Below are 19,160 nucleotides of genomic sequence, written 5' to 3'. Positions count from 1 at the left end.
GATGTGGAGAAAAATGACCTGAGTGAATCAAGTTAAAATGTAAAAAAAGCAGCTTTTTGAACTTAAAGACTAAAGACAATGCAAAAAATAAAAATTAAAAAAATAAAAGAAATATGACTCAAGATGGCAGATGAGAGGAAAGATGGATTTGCGGTTGTTCATAGGTTTGGTACTCAAGCAGAAGGTACTGTTCCTCAGCAAGTTTGGTGAAACAGGGAATTAGGTGAAATTCAATAAGTGGCAATCAGAGTCTCTTAGAGATTTAGAAATTTGGGTGCACTGAACAGAGAACAAGAAAGTACATTGTAATCCAGCTGGTGGTGGCAGTGGCACTAGCAGTGGTGCCAGTTCCCTGGGAGGGGAAACATGAGACAAACAGAAAAAGAAACACAGTGGGACCTTTGGCAGAGAAACACTGTAGAAGAGAAAAGGATCCTCAACTTAGTGGGTTCAGAGCCTGCACAGTGAACTTGGATCTAAATAATTCTCTGTGTTTTTCATTTGGCAAGTGGAGAGCTAAGTGAGAGCCATCTGGAGAAGGTCACATTGACATTTGCTGCAGGAGATTATAACAAATATTGCCATGCTGCACCTACTGCATGACCTAAGGTATACCTAGCAAAATGTGAGTGAAACAGGCAAAGAGAAGAGAGTGCCCTGTGAGTTTCCAGTCAGAGATAAGGAGAGGAGAGAATCCGCTCCTTAGATAAACTGAATCAAGAAACAATGCAACTTAGTCCCCACATATATTAAACAAATTCAAATTTTGTTGACACTTGAATACAAAGAGCAGAAGTGAAAAAAAAAAAAACCCAAGAAAATGAGCATGCCCCAGTAGGAATGGTTAGGTCCACTCATGAACATTCTCCTCTAGATGAAAATAGTATTAATACAAAGGCTATAGATACCACACCCATAAGGGGTATCAATCTATATCACTCTAGAACACTTTGAAAAAAGAAAATTGACTCAGTGGTCCACAGATCAGTGTGAAAGATAAATCCATCTCAACAGATACACAAACCAATTGCAGGAATGCAAGAAATATGAAAAAAAAAAAAAACAAGGCAACATGACAACTGTAAAGTTTATACTTTATCAGTAATTGATTCCAAAGATATGAAGTGGATGAAAAAAATCAAAATAATAAAAAAATCAAAAGAATGATTATACAAATTGTCAATGGATACCAAGAGAATACAGAAAAACAACTGAATAAATTAAGAAACTCGGTACTGAATATGAACATAAAATTCAGTAAGGTGGTACAGATAATGAAAAAGAAATCTTGGGAATAAAAGACTCATTAAGTAAAACAAAAATATTTAGTTAAATTTATCTCTAATAAAGTAGATCATAATGAAGACAGGATAACAGAATATCAGAACATTACTTTGGGAGAAAAAGTGTTTGCCTTGAGGATTCATGCAGTATTAGAAAAGAGAAAACAAGTAAGCATAACCTAAATATACAAGAATACTTTGATGACATTAAAAGACCTGATTTCAGAATCCTTGGAATGGAACAGGATTGCCAGGTTGAGGCTGAGGACACAGGTAACCTCTTCAGGGAAATAATAACAGAACAGAACACTTTTTTTCAAACTGAAAATAAGATGTTTTTCCAGATACAGGAGGCATTCAAAATCCCAAATAGACAACAAAGATCCTCTTCATGACACATTAAAATGTCTAACATGCAGAACACAGCTTTAAAAATCTCAAGAGAAAGACATCAGATTACATTTAGAGACAAGCCTATCAGAATTAGTTCCAATTTCTCAGCATAAACTTTAAAACCCAAAGGGACTTAGAATGAGACTTTCCTAGTCCTGAAAGAAATTGTCAACCAAGATTGCTATATCCTATAAAACTATCCTTCAGAATCAAAGAAGAAATTAAATTCTTCAAAGATAAGCAGAAAATAAGATTCATGACTAAAGCCAGCACTATAAAAAATACTTACAGAAATAATACACACAGAAGAAATAAAAAAATCTCAGAGCTTACAAATGGACAAATCTCATTTGAAGAGTAGTTAAGCAAGTAAGAAACAGGACCAAATGAAACACTGAAAATGAATCAAAATTGCAGTAGTTAGTGAATATCTCTCTATAATAATATTGACTATAAATGGTCTCAAATCTCCAATTAAATGATGTAGGCTGGCAGGTTGTAATTTTTTTTTTAAAAAAAACCTAACCTTATATTGTTTTCAAGTGAGTCACCTTAAGGCACGGACAGTCAGTGGCTGAAAGTGAAATAATATAAATTGATATAACATGCAAATGGAAACCCAAAGCAAGCAATGGTAGCCACTCTCATCTCATATTGAACAAAGCAGACTTCAAGCCAAAATTAATCAGAAAAAAACAAAGGTTACATTATAGTCGTAAAAAGAACAATTCACCAATAGATAATGATAGTAAATATTGATGTCACAAATGTAGATGCACCTAGTTACATAAAACAGAAACTACTTGAACTGAAGATTCAGACAGACTCCAGTGATTGAAATCACTGAATCCATTTGTCATTCAAGAAACAGGGACAAATTTTTGTACTGCCTTTTCCATCAGCTCCCAGTGTACTCCCAGTTTCATCCTGGGCTTCAGAAATGTGTCCCCCCCACCCCCCCCCCCCACTCCCAGCAGCTCCACTGCTCTGTTGACTCTTCCTCAGCAATGGAGCAGGACCTTCACTGGTCCTCCAGTGCCCTCTCTTGAACACACCAATGGATTCTGTAATGCAGTCTTTTCAAAGCCCAAATATATACAATAGCCAAGTCATTGAACCAGTGTAGTATACTTCAGGAGAAGAAAGTATAAAGAATATGTACACATGGAGTTTTACTCAGCCATAAAGAAGAATGAAGTTATGTGACTCATAGGAAAATAGATAGAACTGGAAGAACATCATGGTAAGTGAAACAGGCCAGATTTAGAAAGTCAAAGGTCAAATATTTTCTTTCATATGCAGAAACTAGAACGATAAAAGGCATAAAAAGAATCACATGAAAGCAGAAGGGAGATCAGTAAAACAGAAAATGTGGATGAGGGGGAATAAGAAAGGGAGGAGAAGTGAAAATACTGGGAAATAAAATTGACCAAATTATATTGTATGCATTGATAGATATACCACAGTGGAACCAACTCTTACGTCTAATTTTAATTCACCCATTAAAAATGAAATAAATCTCAAATGCAATCATCATATTGTTAAACCACTCTCACTCTAAATCCTTGGGAATTTTTTACCACTTAGGGAATGAACATCTAAACTCCAAATATTGCCTAAGAGGAGCCTCATGGTCCACCCTCTGCCTCTTCCCGCTTATCTTTTCTGCTGGTTCTTCCGCAGCTCATCTGTTTAACATTTGTTATTTCTGTTTGAATATTGAATGACAGGTTTGAGGACCATTTCCAACTGGCTTACCCAAATGTCACACTGTGAAGTACAATATTTGCACAGGAAGGCCTTAGGTGAGGTGTAAAATGACATCAATGTTGGTGAAACAACCTTCTTGTCAGGAATGTTTTCAGGTGACTCCCTTAGACTGCTTATAGATAAATGGTCTCTTCTTCCAGATTTTTTTTTCTAATTCATTTATTTTCTCCTTCACTGCAAACCAGAACTGATTCAGTTCTAGGAATACAGGTTGATCAGAATTACTGGGAATGTGAAAAAGTGGAGGTGTCATTTCAGATGGGGATCAGTTCACGGTTGATGCTGCATCCAGCCTGGGTGGAGTTTTGTCCTGCAGGTCCACTGGGGACAGCTCACAGCTGATGCACAGCTTGTCTTGTGGGGAAGGTCCTTCTCAGCAGATGGTCTGGATCTGAGTGTGACTTCAAAGTGAGAAAAGGCAGGGGCAGCTAAGAGAGCACCATCTCCCAGGGCTGGGCCAAGATCAGAACTGCACCAGGTGTCTGAGGCAAGTAAGGCTGTGCACACAAAATTTGCAATGGTGTTTTTTACGTGGTTTTCTTAGTTTATCACAAATGTGTTAAAGAATAGAAAAGCCCACTTTGGAAAAGTTGTAGGAGAAGCAGGATTCTGGTGGAGGGGATTGCTCACTCTGTGGAGTTGGCAGCCACCCCAGAACCATCTCATGATATAGCTGCACAAGGTGGGCAAGCTTTAGAGGGCCCAGCAGGCCCTGCAGTGGATCAGCTCTACTTCTCTGGACAGCATGCCCTAGCTCTCGTGGTGGAGCATCGTGTTCTGGTGGCACCCTGTGCAACGGAGCAGACCCAAGTGTCACTACAGAGGCAGTGTAGGGAGGTGTGGCTGGCTCTCCCTTCTGAAAACCAGGGGATGGGTTCTCTTGGTATCTGCATTCACTGGGAACTTTATCTGAGGGTACAGTGTGTGATTTGAAAAAGTAAAATCACATTATACTGTTGGCTCTGAGGAAAGAACCCTGGGCAGGTAACTGGTACCTGTTGTCCACATGCTGATGTTTATGACACCATTACTAGTATGCTCTGGAATTAGGAGGAAACCTCACTGAGGGTTAAAAATTTAGCCCACTGCCATTTCTTGGACAAATTATCATGTTCATGAGGTTAGTTAAAGATTTTTCCTCCTAACAGAGAATGGCTAATATAACATGCCAAAATTTAAAAAAAAAAATCACTTTTCTTTGTGACTTTAGCCAAGAAGAAAACTAGCAAAAGAAAAAGAAAAATTACATGAATTAGTGAAAATAGAAATGTAACCAATATCAAAAATCCCTTCTCCACTCCATGTGTACAGGTGATGCCTGGGTCCTGTGACACAGCAATACCACCGGCTCAGTGTTATCACCACCATCAGCTGGACCATGTAGCTGGAGCAGTCACGTGAGAGAAGTTTCTGTCCAGTGACACCTTGTTTTCTATGTGATGACTTCAATGAGTCAGTTTGTTCTTTACACAGAAAGGACAAAACTAAGCAGTTGCACTAAGTTCATTTTAGTCTCACAGGGTCCCAGATAAAACCATCTCCCCTTCCCAGACCCAATAACTGCACAATTGCCACCAAAATACAAGCTCTGTTCTGATCTTTTGAATATTAACTGTACCCCTGTCTTAGCATTATTGTGGCCTTATTGCAAAGGCAGAAGGTGCCCAGGAGGTTGAAAGTATTTTGAGAGATGGATGAAGCTACTAAGTGATAAGAGACATAACTTAAACCCAGAAAGTTCAGCTCCAGGGCAGGTCCTTTGAAAACGAGGATGAACGTCACTTGCTCCCCTCCTTCCTAAGGCACATCAGAATGAACAATGAATCTAGCCATCCACAGCAAGACGAAGCACTCAGTTACACAGGATTCCTCCCTTTGGCTCTACCTCTAGTCTTTAAGTGGATTACACACTATTTAATCTTCATAATGAACCAGGAGTGGACAGGAGTCGTCGCATTGAAGACCAAACACTGACAAGTGAATGATCAAGCATGACTTTTAGCTCTATTTATTCTGGTGACAACAGGACCGAACTTCCATGGATCCTTCCTGACTTCCTCCTGCAAATTGCACCCTAGTCACCTATCCTGTTCCCAGGGAATAAATGCCACGTCCCAAAGTCACTCCAGTCACAACAGCCCTTTTCTGAACGAACCTTCCCTGTTCTGTTGCCCTCTAAATCATTAGCAAAGTGATAAAATGCCATGTGCCCTGGAGTCTGCCTTGGAGCCTTCTGAGTCTGTCTCCTGTCTACTGTTCATCTCCTCTGCTAGAACCAGGGGGTCAGCCACTCCAGGGTTTAGGACTTCCTTTCCTCACATGTCCTGCTGCTCTCCTTGCTGTCCCCAGCCCCGTCCTTACCTCAGTGTTAGCTCCTCAGCAGCTCCACAGCCAGGTGACAAGGCCAAGCCTCACATCTATGAGCTCTAATGGCACCTCCTTCATTACTTGTTAATGACCACACAGAACAGGTGGTCTGTGCTAAGTACATGGAACAACCAACTTTCCCCTAATAGACACACGCAAGCTCTGCAGCTCCCAGAAAACCAGCCCGTCTCCTCCAGCTGCACATATGTGAACAACTTCCCCGGGGCAAATACTTGTAGAGAAATGTGTGTTGGCTGCTTCGTGCCTGGGGTCATAGAGGAACATTCAATTCTATGTGGACTCTGGTGTTCCTATAATAATAAAAGAGCATGAACTAGGCAATGTTGGTTTTAAAGGTCCAACACTGCCTGTCAAACCTCAGTAATCACATCATTCACTCTGTCCACTGCTTCTGTGGAAAGAAACAGCAACCTCAACACAAGCCTGATGGAGAGCACCCTCCTCTCCCTAGTAGATGAGGCCCATCTCACCACTCAGCCCCAAGGACAAAGCAGCACCTGGGCCCAGGCTTGTCAGCCCAGCTCAGGAGAGGCACAGAGAGGACTCCAGGTTTCTGAATAAACAAGCATGTCACGAACTGGAAACCACCTTTAGATTTCCAACTGTGTTTACTTGGAAATAGGATGGGAGAGTGAATAGGATCCCTCTCTTTTCAAGTTTTGGCTGAAGTCCCAAAGATGAGAAAATAGGTATTAATATCTATAAATTCTGCACATCATTCTCTGGATTTTCAGAGATTTGTATGAAACTAGCTTCAAGATTCTCAATCTCACCAGAGTATTTTTGGGGAGAATTTATAACTGACACACACACACACAAATTCCACGTTATAAGTGGAATAATTCAAAGTGAGGACTTACTTAAGGGACAGATATCACTGGACAGAGGACTGGGTAGGGACTGCTTCATCCTCCCTTGGGCAAATGAGCAGGGCTCCTCTTAACAGTCAAGCAAGGGGCATGTCCATAAAAATGCACTTCATGTGTCCACAGCTTTAAAAAAATACTCCTATTGTTTTCTGATCCACACCTTAAAATGTCCCCAATTGCATCCTGCCCAGGTGTCATCAGCCACAAAAGGTGTTCTCAGTGCAACTCATGTAATCCAATTCCCAGACTCATTTGCCCCCAGATGGGCTCCACCACGTGGCCAAAGAACCACTGTCAGTTACAGTGTCCATGTGCATCCCCCAACACCTCGAACAGCTTCTCCATGCAGGAATTCCATGCCACAGGTTTCAGCACGTGTCCTCAGAAGCCCTTCCACAAGTTCCAAAGTAGAAACTATCTAGTATGTTTCAGAACTGTGCCCAACCCATATAAACAGGCTTTTATACAAGATTGGTCTCCATGTGATTGTATGACAGCCATGCTGGCCTTTGTGTCTGGTTTAAGAGCCACCTGAAAGCCAGGAAGTTGAGAAGGAGCAGACTCAATAGCTCTCCAATTAGCCCTTTAAACAAGCTTCCCACCCAGACCCCACTCTCTATGGAATGTGGGGGCTGTGGCCCTGCCCATGCTCCCTCCCCTCCACCTGGTCTGTTGCTCCTCTAGCTCTCCTGATTCCCTGGTTCCTCTTAGACTGGAAGCTTAAGACAATGCACAGGGAGGTTTCAGACAGGAAGGAGACTATGAGCCCTACAGGAGGATCATCTGTGTGCTTAGAGGCCTAAGATCAATCTGGTCTTGCAGGGCATTTACTGGGATCCTGGGTGTTCCCCTATGGTCCATCTCCACTTATGTCCCCATGGGAGGACGAATACTTCAGGACTGCCGTAAGACCCCTCCTTCTGTCCTTTCTCCTGCAGTCAGGTGAAGCCTGACTGGATGTCCCTGGGCAGGTGCGCTAGGCAGCCCTGGCCATAGCTCTTACCTGGGGCTATCTTTGTTCCAGAGAAGGCCAACCCAAGGCATGAGGTTCAGGTCATTATGAGATCAAGTCAGAGAGGAGACAGATTATAAGACAGGAGAGATTTTGTGACTATTAGATGTCATCTGACATTTAATCTATAGACCACCAGAGAAAACAGAACTCTTCATTTTCTTGACAAATATAACCCAGTAAGCACACACCTACACACCCCAAATGTAGAGAAAGGAAGAAAACATTCTAATACGAATCATTTTTCCCCTCACTGATATTTCTGAATCAGGAGCCATGTCCAGGTCAGCAGGAAGGCCACTGGAAAAAGTAGTGAAGAAGGAAGATGGGTGCTATTATGTGGTTCAGAGGTAGAGGTGGCCTACCAGGCCCAAGGCCTTGTGTCCTACGTGCAGGACCCAACGTGTAGTAAAAAGGAAAAAAATAAAAGACAGATGGAAGATGGTGGATGGCAGATGGTGCTTGGTGGATGGTACTTGGTGGACGGCGGATGGCCCACTCTTGTCCATACACAGAGCTTTCTGTGATGTGCCTTGAGGACAGAGTGTGTGGCTACAGGGTCCTGGAGAGCACTCAGAAGCCTCCTTAATAAGCAGCTCACCTCTCTCCTGCATGGAAAGCATGTTTCTTGGAAATTATCAAGAAGGAAATGAGTCAAGAAGTGGGTAAAGTGAGTTCAAAGGCGAATTGAAGTTCAGACCCAGCACCTAAGAGTGTGTCAATGGAGCATCCCTACTCTTCATGTTTTCCTAGTCAGCAGTAAAAGATAAAAACCCTAAGTAGACTTATGATCTACATGTAAGTCTAATTGCTACACAAATGATGTCAGCCCCCTTGTTCAAACTTACCTTTGGCTTTTCTGGTTCTCAGGAGTACAATACCGGTGACCACCAAGCAGAGAGTCAAGAGGCTTAAGAGCACCCCCAGCACCACAGTCCAGGGGCTGATCCTGGGGAACAGGTCATCTGCAAAACAGGACCATGGCACTGAGATCTAGGCTGACTGCAGGTGGCCTGGCTGATGGGGATGAGTCCTTCCTGTTTCCTCATGGAGACGTCACCAGGCAGCAGAGACCCCAAGCCTCCCCAGCCCTCCCAGCACTCCTAAGGACCTCCACTTCCTGCCTCCTCCCAGCCTGGGCAGGCCCTGAGCTGCCCTGTCAAACCAGGCAGCTGTGTGGACAGGCTGAAGAGAGGAAAGTAACGCAGCAGACACCGCGTGAACAGCTCCAGATTTCACTAAAGCCTACATGATGCGGGTGACACGCAATGCTCCTATAGTAAGTGCTCCTATAATAAGGAACAGTCTGCAGATGCCACAGAGCCTCTCCTTCACCTGCCTGCCCTGCCCTCCTGAGGCCCCAACTGCCTTCATCATAGGCCTGTTCCTCCAGTTGTCCTCCTCATCACGTGGATGTGAGTCTAAGGACAGTCTGAAGACTGAGATCCTCTGGAGCTCTTCTCAGATTAGTGCAGGAACTGTGAGGTGTCAGCGCCTAATCCAGGCACAGCTCCTGGCCAGGTCCCAGAAACAGAGTTCCAGCTGGGCTGGAGGGGGACTGAGGTCAGTAACAGTGGCTCTGAGGCCAACACCATCTGCAGAAGAGGCCCTGAGCAGCCCTCTCTCCAGGCTGTTTCATTCAGTCCTTCAGCCAAATGGCTAGGAAATGACCACAGAGCGCAGCTGGTCGTCAGGTTGTGAGTTACTGCTCAGCTCAGCAGACCTCCTGCACTCACGTGAAGAAGGCCCTTCTCCTTCATGTCCTCCATGTGGATTTCAGGGCCTTCCATGTGAGGTCCTGAGGGTTGCTGAGGTTTGCTAAGCTCAGCCCCGACTCACCAGTTTCTCCCAGGTTTTCTATACACCTTTCTTCACTGTCAAAGTCTAAGGAGGAGTGAGTTAATTTCCCCCATGGAGGTTTGTATTTCCAAGAATGACATTTAGAAAAAAAAAAAAAAGAAAGAAAAAAGCAAACACTTCGCCCCCCCTACACACACAAAAAAACCCTATCCTCTAATATATTTTCTTTTATTTTCAAATTCCCAACTTCATTCCAGTTCTCTCTTTCTAATGATCTACAACACATGTGACCCACACAAGGGAAAGCGGTGGACACCAGATCTGGTGGTCCTGATAACGTCCTGCAGATGTTCACTTACACACCCACCAGGCAATCTGTTCTTGGGAGCAGGTGTCTGCTAGGCAGTGGGAAGTTCAAGGCCTGAGAGAGCCTCTCTTCAGGGGCTCACACACACAGCCTGAGAGGAGGCAAACATAATCCAGGGTAACGGGGGCGGGAAGAGGCACACTTGGTGCACATGGGATAGGGGAGTTCTATAGAAAAGATGGCTCCTGGGTTAGGTCTTGAAGGACCAGCAGGAAAGGGCGCTTGAGGGAACATAGAAGAAAAGTGGCTCCCAGTGCCCATGAGCCCCAGGGGGTGGGTATGTCCAAGGAATGATACCAGGAATGAGGAGGGAAAGGAAGGAAGGGTGGGGACGAGCTGAGAAGAGAAGGGCCTGAGAATACCCTGGAGCACAGGCTGCACTCTGCTCCCTGGCTGGGAAAGGGAGAGGGTGGTGCAGGGCAGTGTTGGAGCCAGACTATGTCCCCTGGCCAGTCACTCTGTGTATCTGAAGGGCATACCTGGGTGCTTGGTGCTCTCTGCCTGCAAAATGAGTTGTATCATTAGCCTTCATGACAACTGCATGAGGACACAGTATTATTAGCCCTTTTTAGTAGTTGGAACCTGGGCGCAAAACGGTCTGCATGTATCACGGTCACAGAGGTGGCTGTGGCCAGCATTTTAGCTAAATTGACAGGTGGGGAAAAGCCCATATTGTTATGTGTGGATAAGTCTGAGCAGGAGGATATGGAAAGGTTCCAAGGGACTCTGAAAGATCCTCTTATTCCTATCACTCTTGAAGGCTTTGGCGTATCCCCTTTTACCCTGTGAAATAATGACCTTGTTGACCTCAGCAGGAGTGCACAGGGGAAGTGGGTATATCTCAGGAGGTCCCCACTCAGGAGTGGCAAGGCACCCACTGGACCCTCATTGCAGTCTGTGTCAGGGGTCTCTGCTCCTCACAGCTTCCAATCTGCACTGGAACTTCTGGATGAGCACCTGGGAGGGAACTGACCTGCCATGGACACGTGGGTCTTCTTATCCTCATCGAGGACAGGGTTCCTGATGGAACAAGTCAGGTGTCCTGTGGAATTTTCCCCGACTGAGAGAGAGGACTCCACATGGAACAGGCCATCTCCTGCTATAGTCCTGGTCTCCGAGGCAGGTTCTAGAAGGAGTCCTCCTGGGCCACTCCACTGTACCTCTGGCTCCGGGTACCACCCTGGGGACATGCAGGTCAGCTTAATTCTCCCACTGGGACCAGGTTCAACATGAATACGAGGATCCAGGCCTGAGGCTGGGAAGAGAGAGAGAGAGAGAGAGAGAGAGAGAGAGAGAGAGAGAGAGAGAGAGAGAAACAGAGAGACTGTTGTGTTAGGAGGTCAAGGACTCTGCCCCCCTGAGGCCTATGGACTTGGGCTTCCTGGTTGATCTACAGGAGTCCGAACTCTTCTGCTTGTGAAAGTTGGAGTATGAAAATACTGTCTCCAAAATAATTTCTTTTCTATGTACTTGTGAGAAATCAATTGAATTATCTATACCAGTGTGTGAACAAGTGGTTAAACACCCTCTGAACCATTTTCTTTCCCCCTTTCCTTTGAGTGCAGGACTCATCCTTTCTTTTCATGCTCACTATACTTGGGCTGAGACCCTCCATCCATCCATTTAGCATGGTTGAGAACTGAAGGGTACGTGTGGGTAGAGGCTCTTGTGGTTAAACTGCTCCCCAACATTCACTCACCCTCCTCCAGCTCAGGCCTCCTGCAGAAATTCTTCTCATGGGAGAAGCCCAGGAAGGTCAGGGCTCTGTGTGAGACCCACTAGCCAGGTGGCTGTGGGACTGGCATTCCTGTATGATTTAGTAGGGGTTAAGCTGCACCTGCGTGGCCACATGCAGGAGGTAGCTGCCTTACCTGGGCAGCGCAGTTTTGGGGTAATGAAGTTTTTATCTGTGGAAGTGCCTCCCCAGCTGTGGAACACATGTCCCACCTCCTTGTGCTTAGGAGTAGTCTCCAGATGCTGATGGAAGTCTCACTGGAATTGGTTGAGCCTCCTGTTGATGATGTCCTTAACAGCAGGGAGCATGCTTTATCTTCAAGTACTCTCTATCTTCTAGGGCTAGGCACAGACAAGGCTGTAAGACATCTACAGCCCCAAGGTCAAGGCTACATTTGTTGTTCAGAAAATAGCCTCGGGGTGATTGATGTGGAAATCTGACATGTCTTGAACTCCTTTTGCCCTGTGCTCTTTCTCTGCAGGCCTCTGTGGGGAAGTGGCTTGGGATAAAGCACAGTGACTAGCATTTCTGTATGGCACTGGATAATTATATCTCTACTAAAATATTCTGAACAGAGCAGACAGGCCATCGGGCTGTGTAGGATCTCTACATGGGATCTGAGAAAGCAGAAGAGAAAGCAAGGAAAGGCAAAGGTTTAGTTTGGGAGATGAGAAGAGCAAGAGAAGACATCCTTGCTGGCAGGTGTGCTGCTTCTCCTCCCTGGGAAGATTAAGGAGCCTGACAGAGGTAAAACTCTGGGGGTCTTGGCACAGACTGATTCTCCAGGGAACCCTTCCTGACCTGGCCAGGCCTCACTCTTATAGGAGGGAGGGGACAGATGAAGAAAGGCATGCTAGAACCCAACCAGCCTAGAAAATCACAGGACAGCCTGAGGCCACAGTGGGGAGGACCAGGGCTCTGTCTGGGGCTGACCTTTGCCCACAGGAGCACATATGAGACCTACTCTGTGCAGAGCCCAGGCACTGCCTTGCACTGGGCATGGGCAGTAGGTACTCAGGGAAAACACCCCAGGGTCCAGCAAGCCCCATGGACAGTGCTGGCCAGCAGGAGAAGAGGAGGTTGGCTCAGCACAGTGCTCAGGGTGACTGGTTCACCAGGAGTGTGAACTGCAAAGCCAGCAGTGACTTCCCACCACACTCCAGGACACATGCAAAAAGCAGCCTGCCTGGAAATCACGGAACCCTGAGCTCCTGGATATAGGGACCAGAGAAACCTTTCCTTTGGAAAACCCTCTTGGTTCTTCAAAAAACACCTGTGGTTATTTGTTATTGCAATATTTGCATCCAGACTTATATTGTAGCAGACCAGAAGCATCAGCAATTGCCTGCAAATGTAGAAGAACATCTCACTCCTAAGCTGAGAATCCACCTCACTGAAGTGCTATCAGAGATGCCATCTGCAGACATTCAACTAGCTAGGATGCAAAATCTGGGATATTTACATAGTGCTTACAACTGACAAGAGAGTCAGCCCTGGGTTTGGGAGGACACAGTGCCTCCACAGAATGGTGATGGATTCACAGGCATGGTGCTGCACAGACACACAGTGCTCACCAGGAAATCTGACACAGGCTTGAATTTGCTTTAATTTTTTGTTTGCATCCTTAAAAAATTAAAATCCTTTACTACTTTGTTTGGGAAACACCTGTGCTTTCCTATCTGCTTTAGAGAAGTCAAAGAGTTAGTATGAAAATATTTCCTGCCATGGATTCATGAGACTAAAATATGTTAGGCACCCTCTGTTGAAGCTCAGAACACATTCATTTGCAAGTAGGAGGCCCATCAGCCCAGCCACTGACTTCAAGGAGGGAGCTGTGTGCTTGCAGGGAATCTAGGGTATAGTGGGACAGCAGTGGGAAGCTGTTCTCTGTTTGCTGGTGGAATTCCTCTGGGCCAAGAGCAAAAGCATCTGGGATCAGGCAAATCTACCAGTTCAGAGAAAGGAAGGACTTTTTTTTTCTTTGGAGAAACAGTACTACCAACTGGCTCTCAAGATGATAGCCACTAATTAGGTTTCACCAAAGCTTTAGGAAGTATGTGAAATACCTTTAGAAGTAGATGTCTCCTGCCTGGTTTCCTCTAGAAATCATTGTCACAGACAAACCTCTCTGCCCAGAAAATGAGGCCGAGCCACTGCACAAGCCCAGGGGCCTGGCTCTTGCGGCTCCCAGAGGACCTCTCTATGGCCTCTGCAGGTGGCACTCCACTGCACATGGCTGGCTCTTGCAGTAAGAACTCTAAGACCACCCTTGAGCCTGCTGCAAGAAGGAGGCTTTCTCTAGCCACAGACAGGGCTCACTGTCCTCTCTGAGACTCTGCTGAGATTCAACTGGTGGATTTATAAAGGGTCTGGTTGGCAGAAGCTTTGGCACCAACTGTTGTTTAAAACTTGCCAGCAAGCCGCTTTTCAGTATTTACCTACAGTCCAGGAAGAATCAGGTAAATGCTGCCATTTATTGTGTAAACTTGTTCTAATGAAACTAGACCAAGCACAGTCTCTGTGACGGACAGACTCTTCTCCCAATCACATTGACTTTCAGGATTGTCATTGAATGGCAGGTGGATATCTGTACACAGGTCACAGAGGCCTAGAAGAAAGCTTCCCTGCTCTGCAAGGTTATGAACGCTATGCTCCTTGAGATGGACCAGGCTGGTTTCTCCCAGGGTTCATTCAAGGAATGGGAGAGAGAAGCTCCTCCCGGAGACCAGCACAAGGCTCTGTGCTGGTGTTGATGGAGGCTGAATCAGGCTCAGGTAATGTTTTCACTAGAAACCTTCCTTACTCTTCCATCCCGGCCCCACAGGAGTTTCTGGGGTGACTGTGTGCACAGATGTGGGATGTAAGTGCTTCACCTTAGGCAGAGATGTGAGCAGATAAGGATATCCCAGGATGAGTGTGCAAGTCTGTGCCCATCTAGGGGTGCTGGGATTGTTGTCTCTGTTCAGCAGAGTTGAAGAGCAGGACCCAGGGATAGCAAGCAAGCATCAGGATTATTGCAAAAGCAACAGAGATACAGAGAGAGACTTCTCCAAAGGGAAGGGACCCCAGAGCTGGGAATCCAGTGGGGGAGGTTGGGCTGTTCTTTTTATGTGTCTAGAATTTCCTCCTTTTCTTTTCTCCTTCCCTGTCCACGCTCTCCTCACTATTGTTGAGTGGTGTCCCCTGTGTCCATGCATCTATTCTGTTTTTCTATTGGATCCTCTGCTTAGGAGTACTACTACGGAAATGTCTGTCTGATGGGTCCCCAGCTTGTGTCCACAAGCAATTTTGTCAACCAGAAAGTTGACTTCACCAGAAGACCCTCTCGAGACACACCTCTTTATTCTGGCCCTACACCTGGCCTTCTCACTGGCCGTCTTGCCCTGGCTCCCCACACCCTTCTACATCTCCCTCAAGAGTCAGATTCCAGTCAACCAGGGCACGTTCTGTCTGGATGGAATGAGGTTCAGAACCCTGTGCCTGCGGCTGGGCTGATCACATTCCCTCCATCTCCCTGGAGCTCCTCCTGTGTTTCTGAAATAAGAACAAAGTCTTTAGACAGAGACATGTTTCTGGGGCTCTGCACAGGCCACGCTTAGATGCCCTGCTTGCACCTGCCCTTCATCAGTGTGTTGGAAAGGAAAAGGGATGTCAGTGTCCTTTTTATCAAAACACGAATCCGTGGGAAGACACTCTAGACCAATCTCAACCCTGGCATTCTGGAAGTCCTCTCCAGTGTCCTTGGGACACTGCCATCTGTCCTTGCACACTGTAGGGTACTGGTTGAATAAAAATGTACCTCCAATCACCTGACAGCTTTCAGGCCAGAGGCTCACCTGTGACCTCCACACTGAACTGTGCTGCACTGTGGTGTGTGGAGCTTGCAAATGAACAATTGTAATCCCCTCCATCTGAAGTGCGGATGGGGTGGATCCTCAGGGCCACCTGCCCTTGGCTGATCTGATCCTTGAGGAGCTCCGTTCTCCTGTGGTACTCTGGATGCTGCTTTTCCAGGATATCCTGGGAATTCCTATAGTAATGCACCAATTCTGAATTCTTGGCGTGGAACCACCTGATCTCCATGTCCTGGGCATCCGTGGAGGGGTTGAGGTGGCAGGAGAACACGGCCTCTGCTCCAACCTTGGCGATGACTGGTGAGCTTGGTCCTATCACGTCGAATTGCCCTGGAAATCATGAAGATAAAGTGTCACAGCCCGGGGCTGTCAGGCGAGGCTGCAAGTGTCTGATGAGAGCAGCAGACCAGCTCCCTAAGCACACAGAGCTGTGCCAAGCTTTTGAGCAGACCTAACACCAGGATGCCAGAGCACAATTGGTATAAAATGTCACAGCCACACAGAGCCACTGTGCAAGGGTCAGATGAGCTAAATCAAGATTCAGGTGTTTCCCGTTTGCCTAGAGTTTGAAATCAAATTCATATAAATTACGTTATTAAAGTCTCATAGAGCTCTGTGTGTTATAGAGATTGCCCTCACTCTGCGATGAGTAATCTGAGTCAGAGAGTGACTTGGTAACTTGCCCCACAACCCATGATTAGTATGGCATAAAATGAGAATTGCAATACTATCCAGCAAATGTCCCCTCGATTTAAACCATGTTACTCAATACATATAAACAAATAGTGAGATATAATATGAAAGCATTTAAAGTAAAGATTTTGTGCTAGGGGAAAAACAAAGATGAGATGCCACAGAGTTTTCCCAGTGTAGTATATTAACATGAGGGAAAGGCCTAGGATAAATATCCTGAAACTTGACCTCAGGTTATCTCTGACATAGTGTTGGGAGTGGAAAATTCAGCTGGAGCATCCCCAATCCACTAGTCTGAAATCCAAGAACAAAGTCAGAATTTTTTGAGCATCAACATGTGGAACTACCTACCTGAGCTCACAGGCAGGTCTCTGTCAAGACTAGGCTCACTGAGAATAATGCCACATCACCTGCAGGCTCTGTGTGTAAGTACACATATAACACAAGTGAATGCCATCGTTAGGGTCACAGCCCAAGATGTGCCATTTAAATATGCAAAAATCCCAGCATTAGAAAACTTCTGATATTCAAAAGACTTCTAATACCAAGCTATCAGATAAGGGAAGCTCAACCTGTACAAATCCAAGGGAAAACATGGAACTTTCCTGGTGCCAAAACAGAGATATTTCTTCCCCTCTCTCCTTAGACAGCTTCCTTGAGAATACTTGAGATTCTTGACAGCCTTTTTCAGTCTCTGTGAAATGTATGGAAATCTTCTAAAAAGGCACATGTGCCTCTTGCCAGTTTTAAATCAGGTGTGTTTGTCTGAAGGCCTGGGACTTTTCAGTTTGAACTGTGTACCTCACAGAGGGAGACTCTTCTCCCTGTGGCAGTGCAGATTGGGCCCAGGCACCAGGCCCCCAGTTTTGCTACCTATTTATTATAGCAGAACGAGTTCCAATTTACCTTTGGAAAACAGCAAATAACTAAAACAAATGGCAACTTCAATTACAAGATTAATGTAAGGTGAAAGATGTGTGGCAAAGGTACTTTCACATCTTACTCAAGAGCAATGTATCAGTTACTTGTTTTGAGAGTGTGTATGTGAGAGAGGGCATCTGGGGACCAGCACCCAGGGGAGATCTCATCCATCTCTGCAATGGCTGAGTGGGTCCTCTGGGGCCTGATGGATTCCATCAGCAGATAGCCTAGCATGTGCATCAGTTTTCTCTAATGCTCAGTTAAACAACGAGGTTCTATATTCTTTTTTCATTTCTGGAGACAGTTTTTTGGCTTGGCAGGACACTTCATTTCTCCCATTTCCTCAATAATCTTTATATTTTTCATTATATACATATGTTCATATGTGACCATCATATCCCTAACAATCCAGAACCCTTCAATTTCAGTTTTATGTATTTTAACTTTGTGTTGTAACATGGCAGGGAAACTAGAACTGTCAAGAAAGATGTGGTTTCCTCATCTGCACTAACTGCCATTCTTCATTTACTGGGTGGTTCAAGCCTGCTGTGCAGAAATAAGGCGTCCACTGTTTGGGGACATACAGAAATGACCAAAATTGGCATCAGAAGCATTAAGTAAGAGAGAAAGTCAGGAAGATCCCACTCAGTTTCTGCCTAGACTGCTTTTTCTACCTGATAAACTTGTAATTCAAATATTCAATGGTACTGCAGACACTGCTCTAGGAATTAGGGATTCACAGGAAACAAAGGAAAGTTGTTGTCAAGCTCACACATTCCAGCTCCTGTGCTGGCTGTGCCCATGTCACCTCACCTCAGAGCTGGAGAGAGCAGCACCAGGTGGAGGGGAGGGCATCTCGGCCTTGGTCTGGACAGACCTCAGGCTCTGAGCTGCTCCAGCCCCATGTGCCTCCTCAGGGAGGAGGCCACAGGCTGGGAAGGTGCAGCAGGGCCTGAGACACTGAGGCTGAGAGCCTTCCTGTCTGATAGGTCCCCAGCTTGTGGAGATGGAGATGCCCCAGAGCAGCATGAGCTGAACCCTGGATCCACACCCAGGGGCGGCATCGCCAGGTCCCTGGAAATGAGGAAACTCTTTGAGGGAAATAGAGAAGCAGAAATATATGGAAAGACTTTACACTTTAAAAATCTCTGTTTCCCATTGGCACCAACACAAGCAATGCAGCCTCTACTGGGTGGTGAGGAGAGGGTAGTTCTCAAGGATGGCTGTGCTCTGGAAGACCTCACAGAGGGAGTGTCCAGCCTTCTCTCCACAAAGACAGCAACTGCGGGAGCTCTCCATTGCTCGCCAGCTAGACTTGAGCACAGCACAGCGTGTGTGCACTTCCAGTGCTGTACTTGATAAAGACACAGATTTATCTGTTGATTGAAATATATATATATATATATATGTATATATATATATATATATATATATATATATATATATATATATATATATATATAATTCCTATGGCACTTTTCACAAAAATGTTAACAAGTTATAAACGTTCATGCAAAAGCACAAAAGACCATGATGACTGAGTTCACAATCTCAGCCAGAAGAGTAAAGCTGGAGCCATCCCACTTTTCCAACTGCAAAGCTGCATGGAAATGCAGGGTACAGCACAGGCAGGAGGATGGACAGATGGGCCTCTGGAACAGAACAGGGAGCCCAGAGACACCCACAAGCATGTGGTCAGGTGGTCCACCAGGGCATCAAGAATGGGTGTCGTGGAAAGCAGTCCAAGAGGTGGGATTAGAAGACTGGCCATCTGCCTGGAATAGGAGATCTCACCCTTAGTCACACTTAGAAGTCTGCCGAAAATAGGTTAAAGTGTCAAACATCAGACCAAGGATGGAGGTTCCAAGAAATTTCAGAAAAAAAGCCACTAGACAGTGGTGTGACCAGTGATTCTTTTTTTTTTTTTTAAACCAAAACAAAGCACAGGCAACAGAAATCAAAATATCAAGTAGATTACACGCAACTAAAAAGCAAAGCATCAATTAAAGCAATGACAGGGCAGCCCAGGGGACAGGAGGAAACATCGCAATCCTTGTGTTGGACAAGATTGATAT

General features: G+C 45.5%; 1 protein-coding gene across 4 annotated transcripts in view; it reads right to left on the bottom strand.

Moving 5' to 3' along the window:
* The window catches only part of LOC139705736 (butyrophilin subfamily 1 member A1-like), a 29,251-nt gene that overhangs the window by 4,743 nt on the left and 5,348 nt on the right, over nucleotides 1-19,160 (bottom strand). For 3 of the 4 annotated variants that reach the window (XM_071611947.1, XM_071611946.1, XM_071611948.1), the window contains exons 2-4: nucleotides 15,454-15,801; nucleotides 10,856-11,137; nucleotides 8,564-8,680 (exon numbers count right to left, since the gene is read on the bottom strand). In XM_071611947.1, coding sequence (XP_071468048.1) covers nucleotides 8,564-8,680; nucleotides 10,856-11,137; nucleotides 15,454-15,801 — 747 coding nt within the window. Of the gene's footprint in view, nucleotides 1-3,665; nucleotides 3,944-8,563; nucleotides 8,681-10,855; nucleotides 11,138-15,453; nucleotides 15,802-19,160 lie in introns of those variants that run through there. The other variant, XM_071611949.1, reaches the window with a different exon arrangement.

Source organism: Marmota flaviventris, chromosome 5 (assembly GCF_047511675.1).
Source record: "Marmota flaviventris isolate mMarFla1 chromosome 5, mMarFla1.hap1, whole genome shotgun sequence".
Lineage (NCBI taxonomy): Eukaryota > Metazoa > Chordata > Mammalia > Rodentia > Sciuridae > Marmota > Marmota flaviventris.
This window is presented reverse-complemented; position numbering and strand designations above follow the sequence as displayed.